Here is a 14,919-nt window from a genome sequence, read left to right as displayed (position 1 = left end):
TCCGTAGAAGACATTGTAGGAAAGAGCCCAGTAACCTTGACAAAACATAATCGCAAGAGTTATTTAATTACAATTTATCATAAATAGAATATTATGTACCAACTTTTTAACTATGATAATAGGAATGCTTGTTATTTAGAACTCTTTTAGAGTAGTAACGCTTCGAGTATCAAATTGGCTTTATATTTTCAAGAAACGAAAATGTTTTCATCGAAGCAATGAATATTAACTACGTCTCGTTATAATTTGTAGAAAGTTGCCAAAACAATTTACGTACAAATTTCGTATTTATTTCAAAGCAATTAATCAAATATTTCCATTTCTCATTTCTTGATAACTTCGTTAACTAATTTCCTCATCGTTATTGATTTATAAGAATTTTAATTTTCCTTCAAGTAGTTTCCATAATTGCGTTTATTGATATTTGAATTCCATAAAAGCATATATTATAGGCACAATATAACATGCAATATCAAAGTAACTTATATGGTATTTAAAGATTTTATTTACAAAGCAAAACCTTACTTACTAGAAGGGATTTCTGCAAACCTATCTGGGTAGGCACCACCCATTCATCGGATATTCTACCAGCAAACAGCAGTACTCAGTATTGTTGTGTTCCAGTTTGAAAGGTATGTGAGCCAGTGTAACGGCAGGCACAAGGGACATTTCATCTTAATTCCCAAGTGATATACGGAATGCTTAATATATCTTATAGCGATGGTGAGCACTTACCATCGGACGGCCGATTTGCTCGTCCGCCTACTACTTCACAAAAAACCTTATAGATTTGAATAGTAATACATCATTACGTCACTTACTATGAAGTAGATAAAACATATTACTATTTTAAAGGAAATTCTTATCGATTTTAAAAATATTACTTAAGACTAAGTTGAATGACTAAATCTTTTACACACCAGATCACTATGATGATAGATTAAAAGTATACCTATAAATGTCCTGCTGGACCAAGAGCACCCCGTTTGAGGACAAGGGTTGGATATTATTCTGCCGCACTGGTTTTATATGGGTTGGTTAACAAATAGAATAAACTTTTACTTTGCCAATTTTGTCTCGAAAATTTAGAATTTTTAGAAAAGTTAGACTATTTTTTTTGGTATAGTGATAAAAAAAATGTGAATCTAATGTACATTAAATTAATATATTATAATCTATACTCATTTTTTAATGAGATTGTTACTATGTCTGTCTATCTGTTGCTCTTTTATGACCACTGAACCGAATTTGATGAAGGAAGGACACAGGCTACTTTTTATGCGACGGCTAACCCCTAACGCGTTAGCTAGTATTATTATATAAGGAGCTGAGCTTGGCAGTTTCACCCGCTTCAAATTTAGACAATTGACGTACAAACGAGTAATTCATTTGTTATTAACAAACCTATTGAATCATGAAATTACATATATTATATCTCATTGGTTTATGCCAAGTACGTCGTCCTGTTTTCAAATACACGAAATAAATTTAACGAAGATGAAATTTAAATTTCATAGTTTTATCATTTTCGGCTTCGAAATCTCAAAGTTTTTACTACAAAGCGACTCACCCTTATAGATATTATATCTGAATATAGGAGCGTTTATAAAGTTTCCTGATAATATCTAGAAAGCCTTGAGCAGTCATCGAATTCGATATTACTGGGAAATGTAATTACAAGGATTCTACGGAAGATTTTTTTATTAAAAGTTGAAATTTTTTGAAATGTGTTATCATAGCAAGCACAGTCGAGCTGACCCAGTGTGCAAACCCAAGGCAAGCATTACCGAATTTTCATGTGCTTTAATTTGTGTTTATAATTATTCACCTGCTCGGTGGTGAAAGAAAAATTCATGTGTCTATTTTCAAGTAAATTCTGCCACATGTCCATCCACCAACCCACATGGCTCATTGTGGTGGAGCTTCAAACCTCCTCCTCAAAGGCATTATCTGATATGATTGTTCTTGAAGTCATTTTTTTTCATGCAAGGTATCTTTTAACGCGCTATGTGGGTAGAACAAACTTGTTATCCGTAACAGCAAACTACTCTCTTAAGTTATGTTTTTATTGCTTTCGTAAGTCGATGGCTATGAGCCATGATGACTCATTATCATCACGTGAGCAATTTGCAAGTCCGCCTACAAAATTTATATATTTTTTTATAAATTAAGCTTTGTCAAATGTTGCCTGGAAGAGATGGCTGAGATTCAGCGATAAGACTGTATGTTTTAACTAATCCAATGTTTTTAAAGCATTAAGAATATCTAATTAACTATTTTTAATACTACGTAAAATGTGTCAGATTTTTTTTTTACTTATATATTTTCATAGTATGAATATATACCATATATATTCATAGTATGAAGTACTTTGTCGCGATAATATGGTCGCGAAGAATTCAAATTCCACGTTGGAATCCTTTTGTTGACATCAAGAGCGAACTTGTACCAAAATGTTGCATAGCTCTGTTCATCTTCCGGGATACGCGGTTTTGAATAATGCGAAGTATTTTGTATAACACTTTAACGTAATTACAAAATAACATAATCTTGAGTGTGTGATATATAATGGTTAAGTAATTTTAGATCACAAGACAAAGCACAACAGCTCTTTGTATCCACAGATTAAGGCAAAACAGTGCATTTAAAGAAAAAAATTGAATGAAAGGCACAATAGAGAATACTATTCAAATTCACAAATTCCGGGTTCCTATTGAGATTTTTTTGACTGCAAACAAAAAAACTTTTTATCGGCCCGACCTGGGATTTAAACTAGGAACTCGGGATCCGTGGCCGTTTGTCTAACCGCTAGATCTAAATAAAATATAAAATAATTAATAACATGTCAGGGATATTATTATATCTCCAAATTCAAATTTAATTAAGCCCTTGAAGTAACATTTAAATCACTGTAGTAGACTTAAACATTTATTTATCCAGTGAAAAATATTACATATTTATGGTACTGTACTTATTATGCGTACGCTTCGAGGCACGTTTAAATGCCATTATATTGTCGTGAAAAAAAAAACGGGTTTATTGGCATTTGATTTTTGTAGTATTCTAAATTTAAATGAAAATTATGAATAAATCACAAGATTTAGTAAATTAAATGCTTCTGGACAAAGCTATTACCTAAAAGCGCCAAATATCCTGGTTCCAGTTCCTAGTTCCATATTCCGCACGCAGATATCCCATGAAAAAAATCGTTTACCATTCATACTTAATTTGTGTTTATAATTTAATGTATCTCGTGCTCGGCAGAAAAAAACTATTGTGAGAAAATTTTCTCAGGATAAATAGTTTCGCGCGAAAATCATCCATCTCTTCTTAGCATTTACATTATGATTCAGAATAAAAATAGCAATTCAGACTAAGCTTTAATTTCTCGATTTTAAAATAAATTTCCATCTAATGAATGAATTGAGCGTTTACTTCGAACATTTGTTGTAACTCGTTATCTTGAATAATATTAATATTCTAAGCAGTTAACAAAGTAATAATCATGTCATGTCAGTGCGAAATATTTTCATAATTGAAAACGATTTCTGTAGATTTCATTATCCCGCTATTAGAACACCGTTATTATGGTAATTCGACAAAGCTAAACGCTTTTACATTGTTTTAGTGAGTGACGCTCTCTTTAAAGCTGATTTTACTTTTGTTTTAATTTTCTATATAGTATTTGTATGCAAAAAATAAACTATGAGGATGCACACTTACAAAATTTACTAATTTATAAATCTTCCAGACAAACCTCTATCGAGGGACTAAATTAGTTGAAAATTGGGTGTATTCTACAAATACGTTCTCTTTTAGGAAAGTAAGTGAACATGCATATAGGCACCTGACTGTAACTACTGCTGGATAGGTGCCTTAAGAACTATCAACCATTTTTTACATTGCCAATGGACAAGCGACGTTAGGAACTGAGACATTATACCCATTGCGAGTATATTTACACTGGTTAACCCACTGGAACATAATACGAAATATTGTTGTTTGCGCGTAGAATATATGATAAGTGGTTAGTACCTATTATTTTTTAGTTTAAATAAGACATATGAACCAATATATGTGTTAAACAATATCTAAGCATATATATATTATTTATTAGTATTATTACCGTACGTTTTAACTGTTTAAAAACCAGTCAATTAGGTAATGGTCGCTCAGAAGTTGTGAGTAACACAATAAATTGTTTGTCAGTCACGACTAACCATAACTTTAGTGTTTCATAAAGAAATCTCTATGACAATAGAAAGTATCAAAGTCATTTAGTGGGATGAAAGATTTCTCCACTATTGGGATAAAAATACGTCATAATTTACACAACTTTAAAATGTTCTTAATTTAATCTTATTTATTTAACCAAACGTTACAGCGTGCCGTACGTGTATGGACCAGTGTACTCCTAAATGAAAATATTATTAGCAATACCAACAGTTCTATTTTCCTCTCCAAGCTTTGAGTTTGTACAGACGCTTGTAAACGACACATGCGCAATGAAAGCTATAATATTTTTACACTGCTAATATAAAACTACATGGGCTAAACTTTGATTTAAGCAATTTGATTTAAGTATTGATATAGTCATGAAAGTATCCGAAGTATTGTTGAATAAAACCTTCGTAAAGGATCCCTCTAATCAACATTTTTAAGACGAAAACCGAGGATCGAAAATTAATTGACTACTATTCTAAAATAATATGATTCTAAACGTAATTATATGTGAAAATACTAATTTCCATCGTATTACTGGTAGTTTTAATTCTACACTAATAGAACGTTAACTTTAAATTTGGATTAGATATAATAATTATAGCTTATGGAGTCAAGATAGAATTCAAGCTGGACAGTCTGGAACAGTCTGGAGTTTGAAACACCAAATCCACTAAAAACAAGTTTTTTTTTTATATTTGCGTAAACGGACATTTATTGAGGAATGCTATAAGATAGATAACTCTACGCTGTGAGATTAGAGCAGTAATCATGAAACCGAATCAATATATATCAATAGAAAAATGTTATAGATATATGTAGATACAATAAAGTAAATATACTTTTCATTCAAGTAGGCTCATAAAAGCACTTCTGTATCGTCACATTACACTGTTGAAATAAATTTAAAGCTACCACCGATTTGGAAAGTAGATTCTACCGAGAAGAACCGGCAAGAAACTCAGTAGTTACTCTTTTCCACTGTTTTAATTACAGTGTATGTCAGTAAATAATAAATATTTATTTAAATTAATAGCTGTAATAGACATGTAAAAGATTAATCAAAAGACAAAATCTATATTGAAATTTATGTACTATATAAATTGTCAATGTTATATATATTATATAATAAGATATAGGGGATAATTTATAAAACACACTCAATCAATAAATCTTATTACTCATTAAAATAATACTTTTTGGATAGAGATGCTTGGATTTAAGCTCGATTTCCAACGCAGGACTGATCAAGAACTAACTTATTGATACTAACCTCGTTGTAAATCTGGTTAGTTTTACACCTTACTATGTTAGTTTCTTGCTGTTTCTTCTCGCTGGAAGCTTCAAGATGCGTGATGTACTATCGACGATTCAAAAATGTCTTGTTGTGTTCATTTGAATGTAACATGTTGGTTTCGGAATTGACGTCAGAGTTATATTATTTTTGGGCTTCGAAGCCAGGACTTCGGGATCTGGAAATTAATAAGCTAGCCACTATCAACAATACACTTGATTATTCTACTATGTATATATACAGTGTATGTGACTTTGTTGTTTGTTTGTCCTCCTTTCGTATCTCTAAGTCTCTCGCTGATCTTTGTGTAATTAGGATAGCTTCGTACATGGCTAAATTTTACCGAAGTAGCATAAGTTCCTCTAATCCTTGAACGAAGTTGTGGAAATAGTGTATTGTTTTAAACACCTCCGATTACCGTCTACACTCCCAATGTAAATATTTTTATTGTTGTACCAGCTGCGCATCTTGACCTCTTAGGGTTTTTTTTCAAAGATGTTATCGGCCAATGATAGACCACGAATGAAAAAAAATCTAATTATATAGAGAGATGTAATGATTAGCCAAAAATGAAGCATTATATATTTTTTCATACAGCAAACAGCTGTTTCTAGAACCATCTAGGTAATACTTAAAGCCGCTTAAGACAACATACGCATACCGGAAACTTATATGTTAAATAGCTGCCCTTCCCGTCTTCGTCCGGCCGAAATGAGAATTTTATTTAGTTTTCCATCGCAGCGACACCTCCCGTTTCAAATTTCAAATCAAAACAAATCAAATGAACCAAAAACTGTCATTGACAAACAACTGTTTAGGAGTTCAGTGTGTTACATACACACACGTTCAGAACATATATATGTATATATCAATAATTTTAAATTACGAAATTGATCAATATAACTCACAAAGTGCGGCTAATTAGCAAGCGCCAATTTTTGAGACGCATTTCAAATAAATTGTTATATTTGGTTATTTTCTATAAGATATTTCTGTTTGTTTTTCACACGCACATATCGGCTCTGAGTTATTCCACAAATCGGTGGTAGATTTTTTACGATTATTAAGACTTATATTTCGTATTTAAATATTCGATTGATCGATCATATTGAGTTCGTTTTCGGTTCGCTTTTTCGATATTCCTAGACTGTTTTATAAGACCATTTCCTTATCCAAACTTAATATTTTTTAGGCTATGAATATTTTAATTTCAAATAACCAATGTGTTTACTCACGCTTACAACGCTTTAATCATTACATTTTTTATCTTTAGAATAACATTTTAAAAGATGAAATAGGTAGATAGGATTTTTAGGCTCAACATTTAATAAATATTCTGAGTGATGTGAATTTTTGAGAGTAAAATCGGGTTTTTATAATATATTTAATTTCGATAAATAAATTGTTCTTCGCTTTAGAGGATTATTAATTTGTAGCATTTAGGAAAAGAAATACGTAAAATACAGGAAACAATTATGAGTATTCTTTCTCGTTGTTGAACTAATTTGTTTGATAAATAAATTAAATTGTGTTCGATTAACGGAATAGTAATATTAATAAAGTAAACTAGATAAAGGAAACAAATAAATAAAGTAAACTATAGTTTCCGCCCGCAGCTTCATCGTTTTAGAGATGGACTAAGTGTCAGGTAAACACGAGTTAAAAAACATAATTTCTAAAAAATACTTGGAAATAAATCCCCTAAATAAATCACTGACAGCTCGAGACAAACAAAAACCGAAGCTGTTAAGAACATAATGAATACTTAATGAAAAACAGTTTCAAATGAAATAAATATAATAATATTGCTTTATAAATAGAATTGTTACAAGAGAAAACTAATTGTTGAGGCGCTTTTCCGCTGAGTATAATCCAATATCTCAGCGTGAATTAATATGTATGAGGCTTTTAGCATTAGCATTAGCAGCCTGTAAATGTCCCACTGCTGGGCTAAAGGCCTCCTCTCCCTTTGAGGAGAAGGATTGGAGCATATTCCACCACGCTGCTCCAATGCGGGTTGGCGGAATACACATGTGGCAGAATTTCGTTGAAATTAGATACATGCAGGTTTCCTCACGATGTTTTCCTTCACCGCCGAGCACGAGATGAATTATAAACACAAATTAAGCACATGAAAATTCAGTGGTGCCTGTCTGGGTTTGAACCCGAAATCATCGGTTAAGATGCACGCGTTCTAACCACTGGGCCATCTCGGCTCAGCTCATAAGCGGTATGAAGCGTATTGTTTGAAATTGGTATTCGATGATTTTCTTACACGCTGCATAAAAATCGAATCATATATTTATTACTAGCGACCCGCCCCGGCTTCGCACGGGTGCAATGCTGCCACTAAATATACTACAGAATGTCTTACAACGTTCACAGTTTTCAGTTCAGTCGTTAGACAATAGAAGCCGCTATGACCCTGCGTTTTAAATCTGTAATATTTTCGAAAATATTAATATAAATTGCATGCTGTAAAGGGCCATATTGATCTATATTCAATGTACAATTTATTTAACATCTATTAAACAAACCTTCCTCTTTAATCAATCTGTCTATTAAAAAAATCGCATAAAAATCCGTTGTGTTATTTTAAAAATATAAGCATACATACGGACAGACAGCGGTAAGCGACTTTGTTTTATAGTATGTAATAATGATGATAACATGAAGGTTAGATGAAAAAGAGTAACTACTGAGGTTTTTCTGCCTTTTTTATAGTTTTTATATTGTAGGTAGACAGAGGGGCAAATGGACTATGTGTTAGAAAATGGTCACCACCGTTCAGAGACATTGGCACCGTAATAAATCTTACCATTCTTTATTTCACCCCAAAACTCGAACTGAGATTCTAAGTCTCTTAAGACCGTAATTAAGCTAACTCACCCTTCAAACCGGAACACAACAATATTATTGCTACTTGGTGTTAGAATATATGATGAATTTGTGGTATTTTACAAAGTTATACCATTGAGAAAATTCTTCACGGCAGAATGTGCATTTCAAATCGTTAGTATTTTATGTAATCCAGCGAATCGAAAAAAAAAAAACAAGAGCACTCGTAAGATCCTATTTGAAAAAAGTATATTTTGTTTTAGATCTTTGTCTCTGTAACTGTTTTCCAATATTTAGAAAGTCGCTCAGTTCTGTTTTGAACAAGATTACACCCAGCGTAACACATGTGTACTTTGTTACGTTCCTGTGATGTAACCGACCGAAACGAAAACACGATTCAAGACATCTGTTACAATTTTTGTCCTCAACTTTAAGTAATTATATAAGATGTTATCATTAAAACGTATTAACAAAACAAATGTTCTAAATTTTCTAGTCTTGCAAACACAGTTTAAGATACATTAGTATGTTAAATGGACCATATCTATGCTAATATTGATAGGCATTATGCAGGCAGAATTTGGGTTAGTTGTTAATAACTTCAAATAAAATCGTATCACAAACTGCCCAATCGATTTACACTTTCCTTCTAATTTTATTATTTTTGTTCATTGACATATTCTATGCAAACTTAAATACTATAAAAATGTAATGCTAATTGCTAGTGCCGGTAAAATTAAAACTTAAAAAGAGGAATCTAGACTCCTTCATTTAAATTCTATATTCATGATCATCTCAGACAGGTATAAAAAAACAGAAAAATATGTATAATTGAATTTACTTACTAACAGAAATATTTTTCTTTGACATGTCTTGGGAAGAAAATTTATCAACAATTCAATGATAATTTAATTTTATATTTATTTAGTAACCATTTCCCTAAGTCTTCGAATCTACATATTCTACTGTGTACAAATATATCATGACAATCGGTTAAGTAATATTTAATATTAATTTGGATGACAGAATTTGATCAGACAACACAGAATTTTGGCGCTGTTTTAAATCCATGAATAACTCAAATGAACTGGAAAAAAATCCAGTAACGAATTCCTTTAAAAAAAAAAAAAATATATTATTTAATTCCTAAATAGGTTCAATGTTTATTTAAAACTAAATTTTTCTCCATAATCTTTGCTACAAGCAGTATTTCGATCAACAAGGATATTCTACGTACACTATAGTCAAAGTCAAAGTCAAAAATCTTTATTCAATACAGAAGTGTTTACACTTGCTTATTGATTGTCAAAAATCTTCCACCGGTTCGGAATTTAGCACCTCGGACTAGAGAAGAACCGGCGAAAGAAACCGGCCCAAGGTGTGCAGTCAACTAATCTTTTAATTATTTGCAGGTTTCCTGAATCCTCGATCTGACGACTTCCCACGATCGCCAGCAAACTACGGTCTAATGGATCAGATCGCAGCACTGCACTGGATCAAAGAGAACGTGGCGGTGTTTGGTGGTGATCCAACCAATGTGACGCTTATGGGACATGGGACTGGTGCCGCTTGCGTTCACTTCCTGCTCACTTCGCTTGCTGTACCAGAAGGTATTTATCACTTAACATTATACATATTAATAAATTATAGATATTCTACCGCCAAATAACAGTTCTCTGTATTGTTATGTTCCGATTAGAATGGTGAGTGAGCCAGTGTAATCACAGGCACAAGGCATAACATCTTAGTTCCCAAGGTTGGTGGCGCATAGGTGATGTAAGGAATGGTTAATATTTCTTACAGCGCCTTTGTCTATGGACGGTGGTGACCACTTATCAGGTGGCCCATATGCTCGTCCGCCAACCAATGCCATAAAAAAGACACTTTAGATTAAAAATAAAACGTTTATTGAAAGCCAGCGTAAATTAATTATTTAAACGGAATTTAATGGTAACGTAATTATGCTTTTTATATACCGAAGAAACAATTATAAAGGTTCGTTATTGGATTTGTTTTGGTCTGATTCAATATTTACAAGACAGTTTTTCTCGTAGATATTGTTCAAGCATTTTGTCGCATTACATTAAACACATACATTAAAATTCTTAAGTATAATAACTTGGCACTTTTAAGCCTGGTTAATAAGCTTAATTGTAACAGAAAATTCGGTCGTACAAATTTCCACGACCCTCTGCATAAATATTAGCACGCACTGGGTCCATTGTATAATATTTATCTTATTAGCCCTTTCAATTGTCTTCTTCTTCTTCTTTGAGTGCCACTCCGGCTAGCGAAGGTTGGCAGTCAGCTTTGAATACTCCTTCTTGTTCTTCGCGAGGCGAAAGAGATCGACAGCACTCGCAAGTCCCGTCCATTCTCGGATATTTTCAATTGTGATAATATCCAATTGACCGATTTCGGCCACAGCAGAAAATCTCACCGGAAATGTCCCAACTGCATATGTGATATTATATTACAAAAATGTGTTCCCAATTTATAAAAGCGCTTTTTAATGCCTTACTCTTAAAATTGGATATGACGAGTGAAATATCAAGTGCATTACCGATTTTGTGTACTTTTTTTATGATTTTGTTTACGATGTCACACTTAAGAGAATTAAGCGTGGCATCGTAAAAATTGGCGACTTACAAAATCCAGTCTCTTGATGTGAATATCTCAGCAGAAAATCCTCATAACTTTTGTGACTTGAAATTGATCTGACCTGCAGTTTGAATCCAGGATTTTGGAGTCTGTTTGTTTTATAAGCTGGCGAGAATGATACGGAAGTCCCAATTAATATCTGTAATACTAATACATAATTTTATTTTTATGTAGTCGTCGTTGTAGAGCATTTAACGCTCTCTGCGTTGAATTGTCGGTCCATACACGCGGACATTACTGTTTAATAGCTGCTGTTGTATGTAATGCGATGTGTTAATGGATTTTGTTAAATTTAATAAAATTTTCAGAATTACAGTGCATCCGTAATTAAATACGTATGGTTGATTTTTATATTTTCACTCTGAATTTGTTGGTGCATTGATAGATAGGTCATTGGATGGTAAGCTGATCGTCTATTTCATAGTGCTTCTGCTAATATCATTGACGTTGGTATGTAAGTAAGACAATAAGAAATAATTGACTTCTCTCTCTTCTATTGAGGGAAAATTTTAGAGCTTATTCTCACTCTATTCCAATCCGTGATGGTGAAAACACGTGTGACAGAATTGTAAATTTCTATCTCGTTTAGTTTATTTGGTCGAGTTTTTATATATAATACGTAGACGGGTAAATGGGCCACCTGACAGTAAGTGGTCACAATCATCGACATAAATTAGCTAAATATCAACCATCCCTTACGTTGTCAATGCATCGCCAAACTTGGAAACTAGGATAATATGTCCCTCGTGCCTGTAGTTACACTAGTACACTCACCATTAAAACTGGAACAGATTACTAAGTATTTCTCTTTGACGGTAAATGTAAACATAGGAACAAATATATAACAATTTAATAAAAAAAAATCTGTAAACAAAGCGTAAAAAACCCTAATGAAAACGAAAATTGAATACAAAAACATTTCACAGATAGCTAAATCGTGCGAGGTTCTACAACCCATTTGAATATAACAGATAAAACGAAGCCCCGACCGCCATACAGTAAACAGAGATTTAGGCATTTAATTCTCTTCCCCAAATGTTCTGACGCGACTGCTTTCATGGCAACTCCGAGGGTGCTGTTACGAACTCTACTTTTGTCGTATATGTACGTAGGTTAACAGTCCTATGTACACTGACTTCACAATATTAGCTTGTTCAAGTTGGTGTTTGTAAATAGCATTATATCTCTCGTAAATATGGATGGTTATGGATACTATCCCTTTGTTTGGATATTCAAGGGATATTTTCTCTTAAGATGTTTGTATTGACACAGAATCTTATTAGTTTGTACTGTTTCTTGATATTTATAACAGTTCAAGGTCATCAATATCATTCTGAGTGTGTATATTTAACTTATTATCTTATAATTATAATTTCCGTGTTCTATTAATATTTCTCATTGTAATTTTTAATATTCCATTTTGTTAGAGGTCAATGACCTGGGTTCATAGTCATATCTTAAAATAGCTATTAAAGTAAAAAATATGTTACAACAATGTCAGATATAGCTTTTAAAATGGGTACAGAATACAGAGTATATCTGGGTTGGGATCTGCAAATAAAGTTATGAACTAATTGATTTTCGAGATTAGAATCAAATAATTTGAGCATTTTTAATTAGTAGATCAACTAGCTTAGAAAACTAAAAAATTTATTACATTTACACACTGTATAGAAATCAACGAATACAATGTCCATGCTTTTTTTATCATTCATATTATTTGGAATTGCGTAAATTATTACTAAATTAGTACTTATTTTATTAAAGCCATTTTATAAAAAAAATATATATACGAAATATACATTATTATTTATGAAGAGCTAAAGGTATTTGAGGAATTTTACAATGAAGGCGAACACCTTGCTCAAGGAATTATGATTCAAATTGTGAAAATAAAACTGAAGCAAAATTATCAATGAAATTTGCTATATACCTAATAAAATTTTATATAAAATGTCAATTCGAAAATAAATGAAAGCGTATTTAAGTGTTAAAAGGATTTAAAGGGTCTAAAATTTGGGCGGGTAAGGGTATTACGTCGGTGACAATCTCTTTGGAACTATAAGTCAATATTAATAGATATTTTAATGAGATTCATAGTAATGTATTGTTCAAAAGAAATTTGCAATAAATTCGATATGAAAGAACATATTTTTACATTTAAATATTTCATCGATGGTTTCATTTATGCCATCGAGGTTAGGTGGCTCAATTCGAAAGATCGAGGTTGCAGAAAAATTTTCAACAGTTCTAAGTGTTTATTTTCATGTAAACTCTAATTGTATCTTTGGTTTTTTAAAATTTCTATGATGGAAATATTGACTTCGTAATACCAAGAATTTAGCTCAAGAAATAATATCTACTTAATATTTCAATCTATCGATCTAATTCTTGGTAGAAACAACAAATGCAAACAATTCCTAAAGCGAAGTGAAGATTCACGGATTTTCGACTTCAAAAAAGGAACTCTTAAGAAAATTTGAAAATATATATTTTTTAGATATTATAGCAATTGTTCTCTTAATTAAAACTAAATATACTTATATAAAACAAGTTCATATATATTAGTTCTCCTTTTGTAAGAACCTGACTTTACAAACCTTCGGCATGCTCTAGAAACCGTAGAATGAATTAATATTTAAATTTCAATCGTTCGTTGTCAAAACCTTCCCGTATCAATGCCATAATTTGAGTGACTTGTTCGGACGAAGTATCCATATTATGGTTACGAAACCATCGATAACAATAATTTAAATCGTAAATTTAAAATAACAAAAAGAATAATTTTAAACTTTACTCTAATAGCATTGAGTAATAAAGCATTTTGAAACTATGCATATATTTTCCCTGCTATAATTTTATCTTTTGCTGAAGGTATATTTTTAAATTTTGTTTTGTTTTTTTTTATGATCAATAGAAAGTCTTGACGTTTTCATTTAGCTTAACCTAAAAAGTTTGCATACTTATCAAAGATATTAATTCGCAAGTAATCCTGAACCTTATTATACTAAGTATAAATATACTGAAAATTCAGTGTTCAAACCCACGCCTCTAAATATTTATGTGTTTAATTATCATTTGTGTTTCATCTTTTGCTCGGCACGAAAGGAAAGCATCGTGAGGAAATCTGTCGGAAGGCAACCTCAAGGTAGCGTGGTATAATAAGTTCCAAATATTCACAAAAGAAAAGCCTTAAGTCCATCAATCGGACATTTGCATTTTAAATGAAGTTAGTGAAACCGTATGGTAATTTTTACAATCTGGTTACAATCAAAGTACATTAAATTACAAGTAAGAGTATATTCAATTACAAATGTTAAACTAAAATGACAGCTACAGCTTGGGTCTCTGAAAACATATAATAATTAAAATAATTACCCACAAGAACATAATATGACAGTATAAGTTTTAATTTTCAATGCGAAACGAAACAAAACACAACATTAATTCATTATAAAAGAGCACTGAATGACAATTCTTTACAAAAGCTAGACAATGATTTGTGAACAATACTAATGCCATCATTATTAACATCGTGCTAATTTAAAGAGCTATGCCTCGTTAGTCTAGTGGTTGGCTTATAATCCTGCTAGGTTTCGAGGTCCCGAGTTCAAGATAAATAAAAAAAAATAGAGTTTTTCTGGCTCGCAATCCTTTATAGCAGGGCTATGCTAGCCACATTGAACCGCTACAGCCAATCTTAATATTGTCGTGTTTCGGTTTAAAAGATGAGTGGGCCAATAAAAGTATTGTTGTGTTCCGGCGTGTGACTACAGGAACAAGGGATATGTCACCTTAATTACCAGTATTGGTGGAGCATTGGCGTTATAAGAAATGCTTACTAATGAGGGCTTATAGATTGTAATGTGTATATTAATTTACCTACACACGCTATAATCGGCCCT

The 14,919-nt window shown here is 32.0% G+C and overlaps 1 protein-coding gene across 2 annotated transcripts in view; it reads left to right on the top strand.

Moving 5' to 3' along the window:
- The window catches only part of Nlg3 (Neuroligin 3), a 119,374-nt gene that overhangs the window by 81,237 nt on the left and 23,218 nt on the right, over positions 1–14,919 (top strand). For both annotated transcript variants that reach the window (XM_026629047.2, XM_026629046.2), the window contains exon 4: positions 9,766–9,963. In XM_026629047.2, the coding sequence (XP_026484832.1) occupies positions 9,766–9,963 (198 nt within the window). The remainder of the gene's footprint in view (positions 1–9,765; positions 9,964–14,919) is intronic.

This window comes from Vanessa tameamea, chromosome 5 (genome assembly GCF_037043105.1).
Source record: "Vanessa tameamea isolate UH-Manoa-2023 chromosome 5, ilVanTame1 primary haplotype, whole genome shotgun sequence".
Taxonomy (NCBI): Eukaryota; Metazoa; Arthropoda; class Insecta; order Lepidoptera; family Nymphalidae; genus Vanessa; species Vanessa tameamea.
This window is presented reverse-complemented; position numbering and strand designations above follow the sequence as displayed.